The 20,046-nt window shown below is 34.2% G+C and overlaps 1 protein-coding gene across 1 annotated transcript; it reads right to left on the bottom strand.

Moving 5' to 3' along the window:
- Nucleotides 1-11,034: 11,034 nt before the first annotated feature.
- On the bottom strand, nucleotides 11,035-17,794 carry LOC107889348 (CDPK-related kinase 7). The gene is made up of 11 exons (XM_016813734.2): nucleotides 16,564-17,794; nucleotides 15,844-15,974; nucleotides 15,275-15,316; nucleotides 15,072-15,180; nucleotides 14,133-14,211; nucleotides 13,763-14,059; nucleotides 13,382-13,494; nucleotides 12,568-12,675; nucleotides 12,429-12,491; nucleotides 12,139-12,306; nucleotides 11,035-11,704 (listed from the first exon to the last, which is right to left on the bottom strand). Exons 1-11 carry the CDS (start codon nucleotides 17,044-17,046, stop codon nucleotides 11,567-11,569), a joined length of 1,731 nt encoding a protein of 576 aa, XP_016669223.2. The 5' UTR covers nucleotides 17,047-17,794; the 3' UTR covers nucleotides 11,035-11,566.
- Nucleotides 17,795-20,046: the final 2,252 nt, after the last annotated feature.

Genomic DNA, 20,046 nt, shown 5'->3' with positions numbered 1-20,046 from the left:
AAGCTACAGAACAAGATTAAAAGAGAGGCTGCGAATCAAAAGGGAAAATAACTTGATTCAGGTTGCACCTTTCACATGAGTCCCAATTGCGATTGGTTTACAACTTACGAAATAGTGTCTAAAGGTGTTGTTTTGATGGGAAATAATGCTTCGTGTAAATTCACAGGTGTTGGAAAAATTAAAGTTAAGATGTTTGATGGAGTCGTCAGAATACTTAGTGACATACGACATGTTTCAGAATTGAAAAGAAATTTAATTTCGTTGAGTACTCTTGATTCAAAAGGGTACAGATACACAGCTAAAAGTGGGGTTATAAAGATTTCCAAAGGTTCCCTTGTTGTGATGAAAGGACAGAGAAAGAATGTTAAGTTATATGTTTTGCAGGGTTCTACTGTTACTGGTGATGCAGCTGTCGCTTCCTCTTCCTTGTCAGATGATGATATTTCTAAACTTTGGCATATGCGCCTAAGGCATATGAGTGAAAATGGCATGGCAGAATTGAGCAAAAGAGGACTTCTTGATTGGCAAGGAATTTGCAAACTGAATTTCTATGAGCACTGTGTTTTTAGAAAGCAAAAAAGAGTTTGATTCACCAGAAGAATCCATAACACAAAGGGGTATATTCTTTCTTATCTGTGGGGGTCATCTAGAGTGCCTTCGAGAGGTGTAGCTAATTATATGCTAACCTTTATTAATGATTTTTCCAGAAAAGTTTGGGCGTTTTTCTTGAAGCAGAAACGCAATATGTTTTCCGCATTTAAGTATTGGAAAATTATGATTGAAAAATAGACGGGAAAATAAATAAAATACCTCCATACAGAAAATGGCTTAGAGTTTTGTTCTGATGGGTTTAATAAATTGTACTAGTCAGAATGGATCGTGAGACACTTGATAGTTTACCATACTCCACAGTAAAATGGCGTTGCAGAACGAATCAATAGAACGAATCAACAGAACTATTACGGAGAAGGTTCGATGTATGTTGTCAAATACCAACTTACCAAAGTTGTTTTGGGCCAAAGCAGCCTCTACTGCATATTTTTTTATCAATCGATCCCCATCCATTGCCGTTGAGAAAAAGACTCCACAAGAAGTATGGTCTAGTAATCTTGTTAATTATTCTGATTTAAAGATCTTTGGGTATCCTGCGTATGCTAATGTTGATAATGAAAAATTGGAACTGAGATCCATTAAATGTGTTTTTCTTGGTTATAAAGCTGGTGTAAAATGGTATAAGTTATGGTGTCTTGAAAATAGAAAAGTTGTGATTAGTAGAGATGTTGTTTTTTATGAAACTTCTATGCTACCTAACTTATCTCTTAAAGACCCTTCCAATAAAGAAAATCAAAAACAGGTGGAGCATCAGATTAATACAGAGTCGACTCCTCAAGCCAGTACAAAAATTGAGAATAGAGTTGCTTCTTCACCGTAATACTCTATCGCCAAAAATAGAACTAGAAGAGAAAATAAACCTCCAAAGAAGTATGCCGAGGCTGATCTAGTTGCTTATGCTTTAAATGTGGCTAAAGATATAGATGCGAATCAAGGGTCATCTAGTTATTCTAAGGCGGTTAGCTGTGAAGACTCAGAAAAGTGAATGTTTGTTATGCAAGAGGAGATAGAATCACTCCACAAAAACAAAACGTGGGATATTGTGAAACTTCCTAAAGATAAAAAGGTTGTTCGTTGTAAATGGGTATTTAAAAAGAAAGAAAGGACTTCAGGAGTGAAGGATCCTGATATAAAGCAAGGCTTGTTGCAAAGGGTTACAGTCAAATTCCAGGAGTGGACTTCACAGATGTGTTCTCCCCAGTTGTTAAGCATAGTTCGATTCGAGCTTTACTTGGTATTGTGGCCATGCATGATTTGGAGCTTGAGCAGTTAGATATAAAAACTGCATTTTTGCATGGAAAACTTGAGGAAGATATTTACATGCAACAAGCAGAGGGTTTTACAGTCTCAGAAAAAGAAGACTATGTTTGCTTGCTGAAAAAGTCCCTTTACGGTTTGAAATAGTCACCAAGACAGTGGTACAAGAGGTTCGATTCCTTTATAACTTTTCATGGTTTTAAAAGAAGTAGTTTTGACAGTTGTGTTTACTTTAAAAAAAATAGTGATGGTTATTTTGTGTATCTACTTCTTTATGTTGATGACATGTTGATAGCAGTAAAAGATAAATGAGAGATAAGAAAGGTCAAAGCCAAAATAAGTGAAGAATTTGAGATGAAAGATTTAGGACCAGCAAAGAAGATACTTGGTATGGAGATTTTCAGATATAGAAAAGCAAGTAAATTTACCTAAGTCAGAAGGGGTACATTGAGAAAATTCTTTGCAGGTTCAATATGCAGAGTGCTAAGCCTGTTAGTACTCCTTTAGTAGCTCATTTTAGACTTTCATTGGCTTTGTTCCACAATCAGATGATGAGATTGACTACATGTCACATGTTCTATACTCTAGTGCAGTGGGATCTGTCATGTATGTTATGGTTTGTTCACGTTCAGATTTATCATATGCAGTCAATGCAGTTAGCAGATACATGGCAAATCTCAGTAAAGAACATTGGACAGTAGTTCAGTGGATTTTAAGATACTTACAAGGTACTACTGATGTTTGCTTACAGTTTGGAAGAACTAGAGATGGAGTCATTGGGTATGTTGATGTTGATTTTGCTGTAGACCTATGTTGATTTTGCTGTAGACCTTGATAGAAGAAGATCTCTCACAGGTTATGTCTTTACAATCGGAGGTTGTGCAATCAGTTGGAAAGCCATTTTGCAAACTACAATCGCTTTGTCTACCACTGAAGTTGAGTACATGGCAATTAATGAGGCTTGTAAAAAAGCTATCTGGTTGAAGGGACTTTTTAGGGAACTCAATGAAGACCTTCAAATCAGTACAGTATTTTGTGAAAGCCAGAGTGCAATCTTCCTTACAAAAGATCAAATGTTTCATGAGAGAACAAAGGACATTGATGTTCGATATCATTTTGTTCGTGATATTATTTCTAATGGTGATATTATTGTGAGCAAAATTAGTACTCATGAAAATCCTACAGATATGATGACTAAGTCACTTCCTATAACCAAGTTTGAGCATTGCTTAGACTTGGTTGGTGTCCATTGTTGAAGTTAAACCCTTAAGGGGTTTTATGAAAGAGGTGGAGAACTTGTTGGTTGAGAGTTCGCGATGAAGAACTTGTTCATTGAGAATTCGTGTCAAGGTGGAGATTGTTAGAATTAAATGACCCGAATCCTTATTTAAATAAAATACAGTGATAAAATAAAACAAAATAAAATTAAAATCCATATAAAACTACACTTCTTTTATTTTATTTTAGAATAAGGTTTTTTAAACCTTATTAAACTCCATCTATTTTATATTGATTAGAATAGGGTGTTTCAGTCTTACTACAATATGGCTTTACAAGCCTATAAATAAACATAGTCTATTCCTCTTGTAATTATTCGAATTCGACATAGTAAATTTTCTTTTCCTCTGCCCGTAGTTTTTTCCCGAAAGGGTTTCCACGTAAAAATTTGTTTGTTCTTTATTTTATTTTATTTTTCACAAATTGGTTATTTGCATTTATTCGATGAATTAAGTTATTCACATACGAGCTTACTAAGCTATGAAGCTTACTTCATATTAATTTTCTATGTTTTATAATGAATCAAGGCTAGCTTGGATCCAGGAGTCATCGGGAACATCATCGCACTATCAAACATCTAAGTTGGTACTTTTGAATTATACAATTATGGTATATGGCATGTATAAGCTAGATGTGGTATTTTAGTTGTGATTATAGCCATAAGATTTGGCTTGTAAATGATGTTGATATTGATATGTGTTTGGCTATTAGAAATGGTTGTTAATGACTTTTGCAAGATGTTTATAATGACTTGTGAGATAATTTGCTTTGCCATGGTTGTAACCAAGACATTATGGAAGTTAAAATGGCTATTTGAATTATGGTGGATGAAAGCTTGAGAAAGGTCTTATTGTGGCATGAATTTATATGTCAAATTGGTAGTTAAATAGTATGTAATACAGTGAATAAATTGATTGAGTTGAGGATGGTTTTCGGTTGTAAATATTAAGTTGGTATATATATACATATTGTATGAATTAAGGTTAAAGATTATATTGTTTTGGTATATATTTGAGTAAGTGACATGGTCGTATTTGTATAGCATGGATTGTGCATGAATTGGGATTGATTTGGCTGCCCTTTTGTGTATGGAAATTGTATATTTTGCCTTGTTTAGGTACATTGAAGTTAGGGTGGAAAATTGGCCTTGCAAATAGCATATTTTTGTCTACACGGGCGTGTGTCTCAACCGTGTGCGACACATGGTCACGGTATACGGCCATGTATCCCCTAATGATACTTAGAAATCAAGTCAGTGAGTTGCACGGCCTAGACACACGGACATGTGGTCGGCCGTGTGGCCAAGTCAGTATTCCCTCTAGTTTTCACACGGCCTGGCACATGGGTGTGTCCTCGGTCGTGTGATACAAGTTAGTATGTATGCCCTGTTTACACACGGCCTGAGACATAGACGTGTCTAGAGCCGTGTGAGGCACACGTCCTGTTCACACGGGCGTGCGAACCCTGTATATTTGAAATTTTTTCTAAGTTTCCAAAATCTTCATATGTTATTAGTTTAGTCCCGAATCACTTCTAAAGCATGTTTAAGGCCTCGTAGGCCATTATAAGGGATAATGTGTTTGTTACTTAAATGGTATTTAAATATGAATGCATAAATGTATGAGTTATGTATGTTAAATGATGTGTATTGATCGGTAATACCTCATAACTCTACTACGACGACAGATACGGGTTAGGGTTGTTACATAAATTACTATTCATTAACTGAGATTATTCATATCGTCCCTTAAATGGACCCTCGAGGCCCAAAACAAGCATTAGAATCAAGTTGGGACTTAATCGGAAACCCTAAGAATTTTTCAGAACATTTCAAAAGTTTTCTAAGTTACAGGGCTCACACGCCCGTATGGTCCAAGGGACATGTCGTGCCACAAGCCATGTTCGACCCTGTGTAACTCTCTGACTTGTGCACACGGCCATGCCACACGCCCGTGTGCTAGGTCGTGTGGTAAATTTTATTTTTCAAATTTAGGTGCAGGTTTCACACGGCCAAGACGCACGCCCGTGTTCTAAGCCTTGTAGCACACACGGTTGAGAACACACCTGTGTCTCTGCCTGTGTGCTCAATTCTGAGCATTCTGTTTTTCAAATTTAAGGTGCAGGGGACACACGGCCTAACCACACGCCTATGTACTAGGCCGTGTGTCACACACCCGTGTGTCTGCCCGTGTAGACAAAATAGAGTCATTTCTGGCTTCATTTCTCACCCAAAATCACACCAATAACCTACACTTAAACTCACATCCAAATACCAACCATTTCAAGCATTCAAATTAAGCAAACTATATCATTCAACATGGCATATCATTACATGCATACATGTTTATAATCTTACCTTGGTATATTCCATATGTTAGACATAATTTGTACAACCATTTAACATGTATGTAGCTACCATAGTATAACATTATAAGTATATCAAAAACAACCATTACTAGCCATTCCAATGGCTAGATTATAAACATAGTTAAGCCATCTATGGCCAAGTTAGTCTATACATGCCATTATACCAAATTGATTTTACTATAAATACCGAAAATAAGCTAGTGGATAGTATGACGATGCTCCAATGACCTCCAACCTTCACAAGCTTCCGAGCACTATAAAACAGGGGAAAATAAAATGGAGTAAGCATTACATGCTTAGTAAGTTCGTATAACGGAAACTAAACTTACCAATCCCTTTTATTAAATCTAAGCATACAAAGTCATGTTTTCCATCAACTTAGCAAAATTGCCTAAACACATGCATCCAATCAAACATGTTAGTCACAAAACTTTCATATACACCAAGTAATCATAGATGAGCTCATCATGCAATATTCTTTCAAGACATTATCATTTCATCTCATAATTCTCTTATCATGCCAAGAGTTTTGTCCGTTAAATCATTGAAATTCTGATGGATACTCAGGTAGTACACTCAAGGTGTACTATTCAATAACTCGTCAATTCTTATTCAAGAGTATCCCTTTAGGGAATTTAATCAAAGAACACACTCTCGAGCCACATATCGTATTTCAGGATTACCAGTCCAAGCTAAATCCTTTATGTAACATATGCTCATAAGGGCTCAATTAGGATTGCCAGTTCAGGACAAACCCTAATTGTAACATATGCTCGAGAGGGATTATATCAGGATTACCCATTCGGGCTAAATCTTTTCTATAATGATATCAATAAGATTACTCGTCCGAGCTAAATCTCATCAGCAACAAATGCAGGACCTCATTTTATAAGGAAATCACATTTATCCATCGAAATTCAATATTCAAATGAGACTTTACCCTATTTCCAACATTTCCGAACATGTAATCATTTCACACATTTATAATATTCACATAAATACAAATCATATTGCATACAATAATAAAATTCAAGTTAACATATTTACATGCTTGATTAAGTTACACAAACTTACCTCGACACTGGTTCGCATATAAAATCTATTAATCCGAAACCTTTTCTTTTCCTCTATTTAACCTCGACTTTGTGTTGTCCGGGTCTATATAAATAACTTTAATCATCAATTTCACACATTTCATATTCATTTGGACTCAATTTATGTCCTAGGAAAATTTACTATTTTGCTCCTAACTTTTCCATAAATTCTAATTTTGTCCCTAGGCTTGGAAAGTGAAATTTATGCAAATTTACTCCCTACTCCAAGCCTAAACGAAATTTCAACATAAAATTTACAGCACATATTTTCCATAAATTTTAAAAAATTTCATCAATTTTCACAACTTTACATTTTAGTCCCTGAATCATGTTTTCATCAAAAATCACTTTGTAAAAGTTGTTTATCTATCAAAAACATTTTATTTTCTGCCATAAATTTCTAATTTTCAGCATATACATCCATGACCTAATTTTCATACTTTGATAAATCTTCAATTTGATCCCCCAAATAGATAGATTAAGCTATCTTGGTTTCAAAAATATCAAAATTACTAAAAGTGGGACAATGAAACTTACCCAATTAAGCCATGAAAGTTTCTTCTCTCTCTCCTAAAGTCTCCATAGAATTTTTGGGATAGAATTTTTGGGAAGAAGATGAGAAAAATTAGATGATATCTTTTATCATCTTTTTAATTAATTAAATTATTTCAAATTCCAATTTAGTCCTTGCCCTTTTTCTAAATTTTCATGGATGAGTCACCAAAATATCTACATACTTTCTTTAATAGTCTAATTACTATATAAGGACCTCAAGTTTTGAATTCCATAGCTATTTAATCCTTCTAGCTACTAGAATTCAACTTTTGCATTTTATGCGATTTAGTCCATCACGTAATTAAGTACTAAATTGATAAAATTTTATTATCAGAATTTTCACCTGAAATTTCTAGCATATTATGGACCATGTAATAAAGAAAAATAAATTTTATTTTCGGATCGAATTTGTGGTCCCAAAACCACTGTTCCGATTTCAATGAAAAATGGGTTGTTACAGGACAAACCAACCAAGGTTATGCAGCTATTGTAGGAACCCAGGGCATACTAGGGCAACATACCCACAGTTGGGGGATACATTAGGACAACACCTCGTTAAAATATTTTATTCATTTTTTCACAATTTTGTTGATTTTTATTATACACAAATTTATTATTCATCCTTTTTTGTACAAAATATATTCATTCTTTTGTATGCCTCACAAATTGTTTAGTCACATTAAATGTTTTACTTTTAATTTTTCATTGAAATTAAATGATAGATAATTTTTACCCTATTCACTATTTTGCTTGCTATGGTGAAATAACGAATAATGATAAACCAGGTGTAATGGGTAGGTTGATGCTCTCTCTCAAGGTATCGGATTTAATTTTTTAGTATATTTTATTTAATATTATTAAATTATGAGTTGATTTACATTGTAATAATTTACCTCTAAAATTTTATAAAATTATCATTGAATGTTTGATATCAAAATATTATGGATGAAAAATCTCTACACAATATACATTACAATTTAACAAAGTAAAATATGAGTTGCAACACAAATATAAAAAAAAATGACCATATTTTATTGATACCACTTATATTTACATCACAAAAGTAAAGAAAAAAATCATTGGCATTGTAGGACCGAATGTGTGAAACAGAACGATGGTTGACAGTTGCGGGTAGGATTTCTTCGTACAAGTTGAGGTGTCGGCTCCTCCTCTTCATCGTCCTCATTGTCTTCATCTTCACCTCGACCATTGTCTTCAACTACATCTCCTTCCTCTGTGGTTGAGTGTGGTGCCATCCTAGTCATCCATCATGTCTCCTCCATTCTACAATAAGGTAGTTGCGAAGATAAACCACCTTGATAAAACAATAACATAGGGGTGTTTGCGACACTATCAATGGATAAGTGTACGGTGTCGCATAAGCCAGTAACGCATAATATCCAAAAATCGTTGTTGTTGGTGGATACGTCGGCATTTGTGTCAGCATCGATATCGTCATCAGGGTGTAATATGCTAGGGACGAAGGTGTCGCCAAAAATACACCTAGAGGAGGTGTAGATACAAGGTGTTACGATGATGCATAATTTGGTGCTTGTGTAAAATAAATGGGGTTGGGGAAAAGAACAGGAAAATATTGAGGGAACTGATCGGGATGTGGTGCAAACATCGGTACCCCTTGTTAGGTTGGAGTCGATGATGAACTCATCGTGCGATGTGCATCGGACCTACGATTCTGGGGCAGTTGTCATGGCCTCCTCAGACGAATTTGTCTACTCCTCGCCTCCATCAACAATAGGTATGACTTCTCGGTGTGTCGAAACCATGGCATGTATTCCGCAGAGATCGTCATCTTTGGTGCAAAAAAAGGTTCTCGCATGGGTATGAGATCATTCCTATGAACCCTAATGTCGATATATTCTTTGTGGAATTCCCACCAATTTTCGTTGATTTCCCCCTGCAAATCAAGCTTTTGCAGTGTTTCAATGTCTTGCAATGGCGGCAAAATATTTTGTTTTCACCCAAACTGTCGCATCACTTGATCAGATTCATGCATCTCTACCGTCATGTAAACTATCAATAGCACCTTCGCATCCCACATACTCCAATTGGCCAAATATTCGAGTGGGATGCATTGTGCGATTGTCGGATCAGCGTATGACATCCATTCAAACTATAGTACATAATTATAAATTTTGTTATTTACAAAATATTGAATTCCAAATCATTGCATAATTATTATATGCTTGAAAAATTCAATAACTAATCTAGGTTTTTAAGTGTTGATCTAACAAAAGCCAGATATTTTCCAGTTGTTCTGGTAGTCCCACAGAACTCGACCCAAAGTTCCACCTACACAAACAATATGTTAATTCAAACATATAATAAATAAACAGAATTTACTATGGTAAATATATGATAATCAAATGAATTTTACCTTATCACCAGTGGGAATGTATAAAGGGTGTCCACTCGGGGATGTAAAAATGGTAGTCACCACCATGCCTATGACTGCAGTAGGAGCAGACAATTGCTGATTGACATCTTATCCGGTTCTGTCGTCCAACACAACTCCCGGTACAACGTAGACAACACGGTTAATCCCCAACTCAGTTGACTGCATTCTTTGAAGTAGACAAGATGTAGTAGCCACCTTATGTGTATTAAAGTTTGAGATTATCGAGCATTCGTATGCTCTGATTATCCATAGGATGAATACTCAGGCGTATTATTCTTTTTCGATGGCAGTCGCGTGCTTATCGAGTTTATTAAAATTATCTTTCAATCATTTATCTTTAGCCGGTCACCTTGAAACTTGTTCGGCACCTTCCCTAAAAGTGTCTCGCATATCAAGAACAACCATTGCCCCCGTAGTGACTGGCCCATCCACCGGTAGACCGAGTTGTGATTGTACACTTACCACATGGAAGATGAAATGTATATGTCTCAGGTCTCCATCTTTCCACCAACACGTTGATAAGTGTGGGATCCAATTTACAGCCCTTGGGCATATGAAACGCATGTAAGAATCACGCATCTTGCAAATGACAATGAATTTCATTGGGTGCGCTCTTTGATAGATTTTGTATGAACACCTCCAAAACTGATCATTCGCCTACTTATATCAATAAAATATTTTAAAATTAACCTAATTAAAATTAATAAAAAAATAAAAAAAATTCTTACCATTGTCAATTGCGCAAGCGGAAATGTGTTTGTCATCGAAACGAATAAGAGAACTTGCTCATGAAAAATTAATCAAAATGAATAATTTATGAAATAATAAAGTAAAACTAGAATATTTTTATACAAATTTATTGTAAAATTTGGAACTAATTTTGAGAGAATAAAGAGAATGAAGAGAATTAGATTTGAGTGAAAAATGGTCTGGGTACATATAAGAAAAAAAAGTTACCATTGGGCCATTTATAATTTTACCGTTAGTCGGATTTGAAATTTGACTGTTAGAGGAAAGCACATACAACTAAACGCGCTTTTCTGCCAAGAGAAAACACATCCAACTGAGCACGCTTACTCTCTCTAAAAAATCGACCTATTTTCCTAAATTTAAAAAATAAATAAATAAATAAAACCAGTCCTTTTGATCGTTAGTCATTAACAATATAAGCTTCTCTGTTCGATTACGATTAATTTGAATTTTTTTTAAAAAAAATAACTGTTCATGTGCTTAAAAAATGAAAAAACAGAAAAACAAGAAGTGACCGGCATTAAAAACTAAATTTATTTGTCATTATGCATGTCAAATATGCTTTATCATTTGTCATTATGTATGTCAACGTTCATATTCCGAATTTAATCCTCCCTTTCGCTACCTATTGATAAAAAAATTGTCAATGCTTAATACACATAACAGATTAAGATGTGTAATATTAATTAGCCCCAAAATCACACGTCCCAAAACACCTTTAAAATGAGGTGAATTTTATACATAAATGACACTCCATCCATCCATCCACTACAATTTGTTTCAGGTACAAAGCAAACCCAAGCCTAAACACAGAAAAAATAGTTAAACCAATGGAGTCTCCATCCATTTGAATTTGAGTCTCAAGCTTCAAGGACATAAATTGAACTAAGGGATAGGATGAAACATCTAAGGGTTAGGAGAAAGACTAAACAACAATGATCAAATTTATTATATATAATAATTGTTTTACTATTTTGGCAACTGAGAGAAGATATGCAAGAGTGGGAAGAAAAACAATCCTAGACCTACACCCCCCAAAAAGAGAGAGACGATGAGAAAAGATGGTGCAAACTGCTTGCTGCAGAAACATAAAGGGCATGTCAGATTGGCCTTTAAGCTCTATTTTCTTTTCTTCCGTGATTGAATTCAGATGTCGCATTAGCTTTGCTTCAGATTTGAGCACGCATTTGTTTTCTCAATAGTGAGGAGAAGAGATAAAACGTGGTCCAATTCAACATCAAGATTTCTGAAATGTGCGAGAAGATACTCCATGTAGAAGTCTAACAAATCCCAAGAAACTAAGCTTCCCATCTGAGTGTCTAATCCAGTCTTGAAGAACAACGTGAACCGGCACTGATGAGCTAAGTCCAAGTTCCTGGAACATACCCAAATAATATATACCCTTTAGCACTACAGGACATGAGATTCGGCAAGCCTTGGTTCTGTCCCTCAAAAATTTGAAAAATAAGACTCTTCAAATTTCTGGCAAATTTACTAAGCTCAATAGCACTTATCAGCAAACTATGCTCTTGGTAATCAAAATATAGGACAAATGGAAGAATCTCAACTGAGTGCTCTATATGTCTCTCATCTTAATATTTTGCTGCAATAAAATTTTCTCAAATACTGAAATCCAGTTTAGGGTTCAACCATTTCTTTTTTATATCCTCCCCTAAATTATTGGGCATATAAATCCCTATGTTCCCCACATCCTAAGCCATGTTATAGGTAATTGCCTTCAATTTTACAACACCTAAGTCAGGAATACTATGACAAAGAAACAGAGAGAGACAAGCAGGGAAGACTTACCGAGGCAAGTTCCTCTATCATAATGGGCCTGTTTCCATCCTTATCAAACAAATCATATGCACGCCTTGCATGCTGTTCCCATGTTTCCATTCCTTCTAGCTGATGCACACTTATTGCAGAAGCACAAAATTCTTCGAAGTCCAATTTTCTATACTGAATAGAACTAATCTACAAAAATACAGAGAGTAAAACAAGCTGTTAGTATTATCAGTTTGAACATGTTGGAAGCATATTTTATCAAAGGCTCTCCTCAGGGAAAAGGATGAAGTAGATGAACTTGGAAGCTTTACCATGTTGACATAATCAAGGACCCGCGAATCCTTCATAGCATCAGTAGAGTTCTCCAACATCACCTGCAAGTTCCAACCTATTTAGGATGACTTAAAATGGATAAACAATTAAAGGAAACGATTACAGAAAGAACCAGACCATCTTAAAATTCTGCATCAGAATAAATCCACTTTTCTTAGGCCCTAACAATGAGAATTGTTCCCGGAGATAAGCAAGCTGTGGAATAGTCAACGTCTTTGCAAGAGCCTGCCATAATAGGGAAATTTCATCCAACATACCCATAGTCACCAAGGCTAGTCTTTAGATCTTTATATCAAGAAGAGAGACTAATCTTAAGAAATTTAATTAGTTAAACTGAAATATAATAGAATCATTTAGTGCACAAAATGTCAATAATTCAGCATCTCTCAACTAGCATGCCTTATATTATAAGCTCAGTCAAGTTCTATTTTATTTTACTTTGTCCTATAGCTGTGTTAGTGATTGCCGAGTGTTTGGAAGGAGCACAACAGAAGCACTGAAGTGCTTCAAGTGGTTCCGTTGGATCTTAGGAAACCCAACAGCAAACCAGATGCATTTTTGGCCTCCAAAAAAATTATAATTTATTTGACTCACAAGAAAATTTTCTGGCTTTGTCCCTAGCAAGAATGATGTACCGGAAGTATTGAAGAGCACAATAATATCTTTTTAATGAGTCAATTTTCAGGATAATTTCCTTACTCCCTAAATTGGTGCTAAAGTTCGCCCTTATAAGATATATATGCATATATATATAGAGAGAGAGAGAGTGAGACAAACTATTAATATGGATATTGTCAGGTTCTTATAATTGAAGATACAACACCACAATATCTATTTAATTTTGATGAAGGGCATTTCTACAGTTCTTGCAGAGTTAGATGATCTAGAAAGTTTGTGTCAGCAAAAGATGAACCTTTTAGGGTATACTTACCCCCAGTGCTGCTCTTCGTAGTGTAGAGGAGCCTATATAAGCTTTAACGAGCCTCCATATTATCATATCTGATGGTATCTTTATGTCATGACAATTTGCCAACCATGGATGACCTAAGCATAAACATGAACAATGTTATATTTAAGATAAAAAATAAGATAAACCCCTCAAGTTGAACATCATTATAAATAACCATACTTTCAGGTGGGGTCTACTTATGGAAGAAAAATTGTAAGGGTACTTTCTATATTCATATCATTTCCTTGAAAGATGGGAAACTAGTAAAGCAACTGGAACTTCGAGTGCCCTCAGATAATTGTTGCTACTCTATACAAGGTGAACAAATTGGGATTAGCGATATAAATAGTTTGAGCAACTTACTCAGAGCCTGAGCAGCAGTTACTCTCTTACGGTAGTCCTTGTTCAACAATCTCTTTACAAAATCTATCGCGTCAGGGGATAAAGAAGGCCAAGGGGCTTCATCAAAGCTTGGATCAGCTTTAAGGACAGCTCGAAAGATGCCAGATTCTGTTCGTGCCCAAAATGGTCGACTTCCACAAAGAAGTATATAAGCAATTACTCCGATACTCCACATGTCAGCCTCAGTCCCATATGATCTATGTAGTACTTCAGGAGCAACATAATATGCACTTCCTACGATATCATTCAGTCTTTCATCTGGAAAATCCTACAATAGGTCAAAACCCACCCTTTGAACAGAAACAGAGAAACATCAACAAGTAGTTCTAACCTGGCTTCACATAGTCTGAAAGTCCAAAATCAATTGCCTTTAGAGGAGAACCCTCATCTTTAGTAGTGAAAAGAAAATTCTGAAACCAAAAAATAGCACCTTAGTGTCACCATCATATATGGCAACCATAATTTGAGAATTATCACGCCAAAATGAACATTTTATCATTACACATCTAATTAAATAACTTCACAATCCAGTTCTGAAACTCCATGCACTCATTGTATTCTAGATGGGAATTTTCAAATCAAACAATATACTGTAAAAATTTATGTCCCTTTAAATGAGAGATTTGGTTGATGATAATTGAACACTAATAGTGATGATGAAAAAGTAAACATGTGGTTTCTAATTTGGTGACTAATAAGCATCTGACAAAGAAAAGGTTGAGATCCTGTCCCTTATTTTTTGTCCATCACATTCAAATTCACTAGCCATCGTCATTCATGTGTAGGAGTTCAAAGGCTGCAGAAGTTCAAAACATAATATAGCCAAATGAATAAAGAGATGCTTTATGCGAACTTCAGGCAGGACTTTAAAGCAAGTGCACTTAAAACCCAAGAATGACACGGAGGGAAGAGATTAAAATGAAAGTCAACCAAGAAAAATATATCTGTAGCAGTTCGCTAGAGTAATTCTTCAGAAAATTGAAGTAGCAACTCATCCTGAAAAGGATTAAAGCATTCAAATATTAAACTCCATTATTATTAAATAGAGGGTGTAGAAGAGAATAGCAGTTAAGCATATTATAACCACTCTCACAAAGGCCAACCATATTGTTCCAATGCAAATTTAGAGATATAAATAAGGTGAATCAGGCTTCCACACTATTTACTTTTCTTTAATAGTTCAATTAGTTCTAGGATAGAGATCATGAAACTTGATGTTCAGGGTGACAAAGAGCGGGGTCATAATGCCTGACACGAATGAGTCAATTACCTCAGGCTTAAGGTCACGGTGAACTACACCTTGGAGATGACAAAAGGCCACAACACTTAAAATCTGAACCATGACAGCCTTAGCATCTTCTTCAGGGTATTTTCCACCCCTAGAGAGCACAAGCAAAATCCACACTCTCAGAAAGTTGTAAAACAGGTCAAACATTTTACAATAAAAGGAAAAACTAAGAGGAGCACATGTACCTTGAAAGTATTCTATCTAGAAGTTCGCCACCCTTGCACAATCTGAAAACCATTAAAAGTAATAGGGAATAAGCTCCAGAAGTGTAATGAGTAGATTTTTTCAGCCCAAAGAAGAAGAAAGTGAAACAGGAGAAAAGAAGACATTAAGAACAACAAGACATAATGTAAAGGAAACAAAACAACCTTCTTTCATAATTTGAGATTTGCTATAATGAATGTTTCCAGGTAGAAGGATATGCTTTGACCAGATGTGAACTATTTGGTTAACTAATTTCATGAATAATATCTAAAGCAGTTAGTTAAAAGCTTTAATATCGTTTAAGGTTTACAGTCTCATACAAATTGACTGTATAGCTGTTAAACTCCAAAGCTATTGCTGATCACTGAAGTGCACAGTGAAAATCAGTTTGGAGAAAATTGGTTGCATCCATCAATATGAATTGCAGGCCTTACTTCCCATGTAGTCTAAAATAGAACAGGCCATCACACGATTACAAAATTATAAGAAAAAAGCACAAATGTAAGACAATGAGAGCTACATTAAGAAAATCCTATCTGGTCAAACTTACTCCATTACTATGTAAACATTTTCATCATCTTCATAGGCATCGTAGAACTGAACCAAGTTCTTATGACCAGTTAAAGCTCGTAGTATCTTCACCTCTCGTCTTACATCCTCTATGGCAATTGCAGTGGTCATCTGCATTGTGTCAGAATAGAGCTCGTTAATTTTTAGAATAAATAGCCAAGACAACTGTCTCTATTACAAACTGTCATCCCTCAAGCCATCCTAAATTATCTGGAGGGCATATATAGGTCCTGCGAAGTCCTAAGACTGCAGGAGGAAATAAAAAACATAACACGTCTAAGACCATAGTTCACTATAAACTAATTTGAAATGTAATAATAACTATACAAAAAGAATGCTGCGAACCCCTTGATTTAACAGACAAATACAATATTAGCAAACAAAAACTGCTTTAGCATGAATTGGATATAATTACCAATATCAGGAACCGAGCTGAATATAACTGATTGAAGATAATAGGATCATATGATAAATGGAACTATAAACAAAATCCATCAAATGCAAATACGTGCCAACAGTCAATAGCTAAACGGGTGATATCAAAGCAACAAAATGGATATCTGAGATACAGCTGAAGAATTAATAGAGTGGTAAGATTATATTTAGATCAAAAGATCCTTAATCCCTGAAAATTACTTATCAATGCAAATGGAAATTTGACCAAAAAAAAGAGAGAGTAAAGTTAAGATGAAAATTAGACCTTGGACTTAGGAATAACTTTGACAGCAGCGTCATTGCCTTTGAGGCTTCCTTTCTTGGCCTTAGCGGAGCAAGTATATCCAAAATGTCCACGCCCCACTTCCTCACCAAGCTCATAATGAGACGTAAAATGCTTCGAAAACCCAAAACTCTTATTCAAACCAACCTCACACTCATTTCCTTCAGGGATTGAGGCCTCGTTAGGCTTAATTGAGCCATGCCTTCTTGCCAGCAATGACTTGATATGCTTTGCAGGAGAGGGGGGAGGGAATGGCCGTTTGAAGAAGCGAAGAGGAGTAGAATTCACACTGGGTACAGCAGGGGATGTCTTGAAGAGGCTGGGCAATGGACTTGGACTGTAAAATGGGAAATTTGATGACTTTGATGAGTTGGAATTTGGTGCTGCATCCTTTTCAGCTGGGATTGAGATGTCCCTTGATTGCTTTTGTTGGTTTTCAATGGGTTTTCCATGGCAGAGTCCCATTATAGGAATTAGTCCCCCAGAACCAAATAATAATAATAATAATAATAAGTTCAACTCTTTGATCAAGAAAAAAAAACTAGGAAAAGGGCAAGAAATCAAACGGAAAGTGAAAAAACTGAAGAGAGAAAAAGGGATTTAATCCGGTGTGTTCTTGAGGTGAAAACACACTTCAGCTTCACAGTTCGATCCAAGGAAAGGAAAAAAAATATGTATAAGTGGGAAAGATCGAGCACACTAAAAAAATGTTTCAGGAAAAAAAACCCAAGAAAATTCCAAAGCAAAAAAAAACAGAAAAGAGTACCCAAGAAGGAGAATTTACTTTAGGGAAAAAAACTAGTAAGTAAAAAAAAGCAATTCAACTTTACTGATCATACAAAAACAATGCCGGAAGCTAGTGAAGGAGGAGCAGAATTTTTGTTTGATGGAAGAAGAAGGAGAAGAAGAGAATGAAAGAGTAAAAAAAAAAGAGAGAGAGAGAGAGAGAGAGAGAGAGAGAGAATATTACTCCACGAACAAGGAAAGAATAAGGAAGAGGGAGGGAAAAGATGAGAGAAAGAAATAAAAAAGGAAAAGGGAAAGTAAGGTAAAGATGCTTAGCAGAGGCAGCAAGAAAAGCAGAGGAAAAAAAAAAAAAAGGAAGAAAACGGAGGGTTGTTTGTAGTGCTTTTTGTAAGCTTTATTTTTTTGTTAATGGGGGATGTTTTTCTTTTTCATTGGGTGTGGAATAATACGCTTTCTTTCCCTCAATTAATTGAATGGTAGGGTTGGGGTATTTGGATATATCCAGCCTGTCCTTTTTGCTTCCCATTTACATTTCATAAGTAACTCCTATCGATGATTTAGGTATGTATTTGCATACCATCCTCGAGTCAGCGTATTGAAATACATTTATTTTTTTTAGTTATGATATTCGATAAATTATAGTTTAAAATTGTTTAAAAATATTAAATCCATAAAACACAGATTGGAAGTATTGTATGTGAAAAGTGCAGGGAGTTTTGATCTGAAGGAATGCGACACCCCTTTTTTATTCATCTCAGCTTTGACCTACTTTTTTTGTTCATCTGCTATTTTCCCCCTTTTGTCTCTCTTTCTTATAATTAATTGTAATACATGAAAATTTTATGAAGAAATCAAAATGTTGAGAGCATGTGTGATAATAATTAGGACGCAATTAAATAATGAGTATTGTTGCATGAACAGTTTGTCAAACTCCCAATATGGTCGAATTTGCAGATAGACTTTTTGCCAACCTAATAATGTTGAAAAAACCATTCACATATAATATTGGTGTTGATTTGAATGAAAATGTATTACCAGCTTCACAAGCAATGTCAAAGCAGATTAATCCTCAGCAGAATTTGTCAAATTTTTGCTCTCTTTTTTTTTTCATTGTGTTTGGTGTGGTAATAGTTTGAAAAGAATGCTTAGCTCCAATTTGTTGAATAATAATGGCGGTGTTGAGTTAGAGTCAGCCATAGTGACATTGAAATTCCAAGATAAATGCCACTTTTTTATGAGTTGTACATCAATTATCATCATCTTTATTTAAGTTCTGATTATGGAAGGTGGCATTTGCCAAAACAAAACTCCTTTCACTTTCACCCTTTTAACATATCATTCCAACTTTTAACTTGCAAATTTTGTACCATACAAATTTAACATTATAAATATAATTTTACTCCATTTAGCTTTAGTTTCATAGTTTGGCTGTCGTTATATTTTATTATTATTCCCTGTATTATACATAAATTATTACTTTTTAAAAGTATTTTTTAACTCAAAAATAAAAATAATATAAAATTATATATTGAAATTTATAAGCACTATATTTTAATAATAATTAAAATATAGATTATAAATTCAAATTAAATTTTATAAATAATTAATATTAATTACTTGTAAATATTTAAAAATTATATTTTATATATTAAAAAATTATTAATCAGTTACAATATTTTTTTTATTTTTTATTCAAATATCAATGAATTTGAACTTTATTTAAATGCATGTCTTTTACTTTACAACATTATGTGTAAAATGAACATTTTATTTTTCAAAAGCACTTTTTGACTATAATATTAAACACTAAGCATTTTTTCACTCTGCTTTCCAAAAGCAATGAGAAACTAGTCGTTACTTCATATACTTTAATTTAATAATTTTCAATCCTTAATACTTTTTGAACTTTGAGACTTCAGTTCTTGCCAAATAATTCATTAAGTTAAGTTATATTATTTTCAAAATATAATGCTAAAAATATATTATCATATGTGTAACATCATGTCAATATGCTATTTTCACATATGGATTTAATGACTTTCGTTTGCGTCGAGACTAAAATCTTAAATATCGAGAAATATAGAGACTAAGAATGATTCAATTAAAGAACATGGATAAATTTTACAACTTTTTCTAATAGCACCAAACTAAAGTAGAATTTAACCACATAGATTTAACTACTATTATTTGGTTAAGATTAAAATTTTAGAATTTAGAAAAATATAGACACGAAAGTTGACCAAATGCAAAATGTATATGAATTAAAATTGACCAAAAATAAAATACATGGACTAAAATTCACAACTTATGTAAAGCACAAAGCCGATAGTAGAATTTAACAAAGAATATTTCTCATTTTTAAAATTTAAAAAAAGTGAATATTTCTAATATAATTTAATATTAAAAATTATCGAGTACAATTATAAGACATATGAAATTTTGAATTCAAGAAACTCCCTTTAAAAACCACCTCATAATTCTCAAATTCACCTAAATTTTCTTTCTTCTTCTTTTGTTACTAGAATTAGATAATGTTAGTAAAATTATTATAGATATGTTCAAATTTGTCCCATTGAATAGGTTTTGGTTAATTATATTGGACTTAAGAGAGTTGTTTTTTTTCAAGCAATTCTAATCTAAGACAAATTATTATTAATTAAAAAATAGTTTATTTAAACTTAATTTTAAAATATATTACTACTAATATAAATTAACTTT

Source organism: Gossypium hirsutum, chromosome A09, assembly GCF_007990345.1.
Source record: "Gossypium hirsutum isolate 1008001.06 chromosome A09, Gossypium_hirsutum_v2.1, whole genome shotgun sequence".
Taxonomy (NCBI): domain Eukaryota; kingdom Viridiplantae; phylum Streptophyta; class Magnoliopsida; order Malvales; family Malvaceae; genus Gossypium; species Gossypium hirsutum.
This window is presented reverse-complemented; position numbering and strand designations above follow the sequence as displayed.

Bases quoted from the DNA above. Each gene is read 5' to 3' on its own strand.
- LOC107889348 (XM_016813734.2), bottom strand. From the start codon at position 17,046: ATGGGACTCTGCCATGGAAAACCCATTGAAAACCAACAAAAGCAATCA. The intron at 14,212-15,071 runs GTAATTGACTCA...TTTTGGTTTCAG, and splicing joins ACCGTGACCTTAAGCCTGAG to AATTTTCTTTTCACTACTAA. The intron at 14,060-14,132 runs GTTAGAACTACT...AGGATTTTCCAG, and splicing joins TTCAGACTATGTGAAGCCAG to ATGAAAGACTGAATGATATC.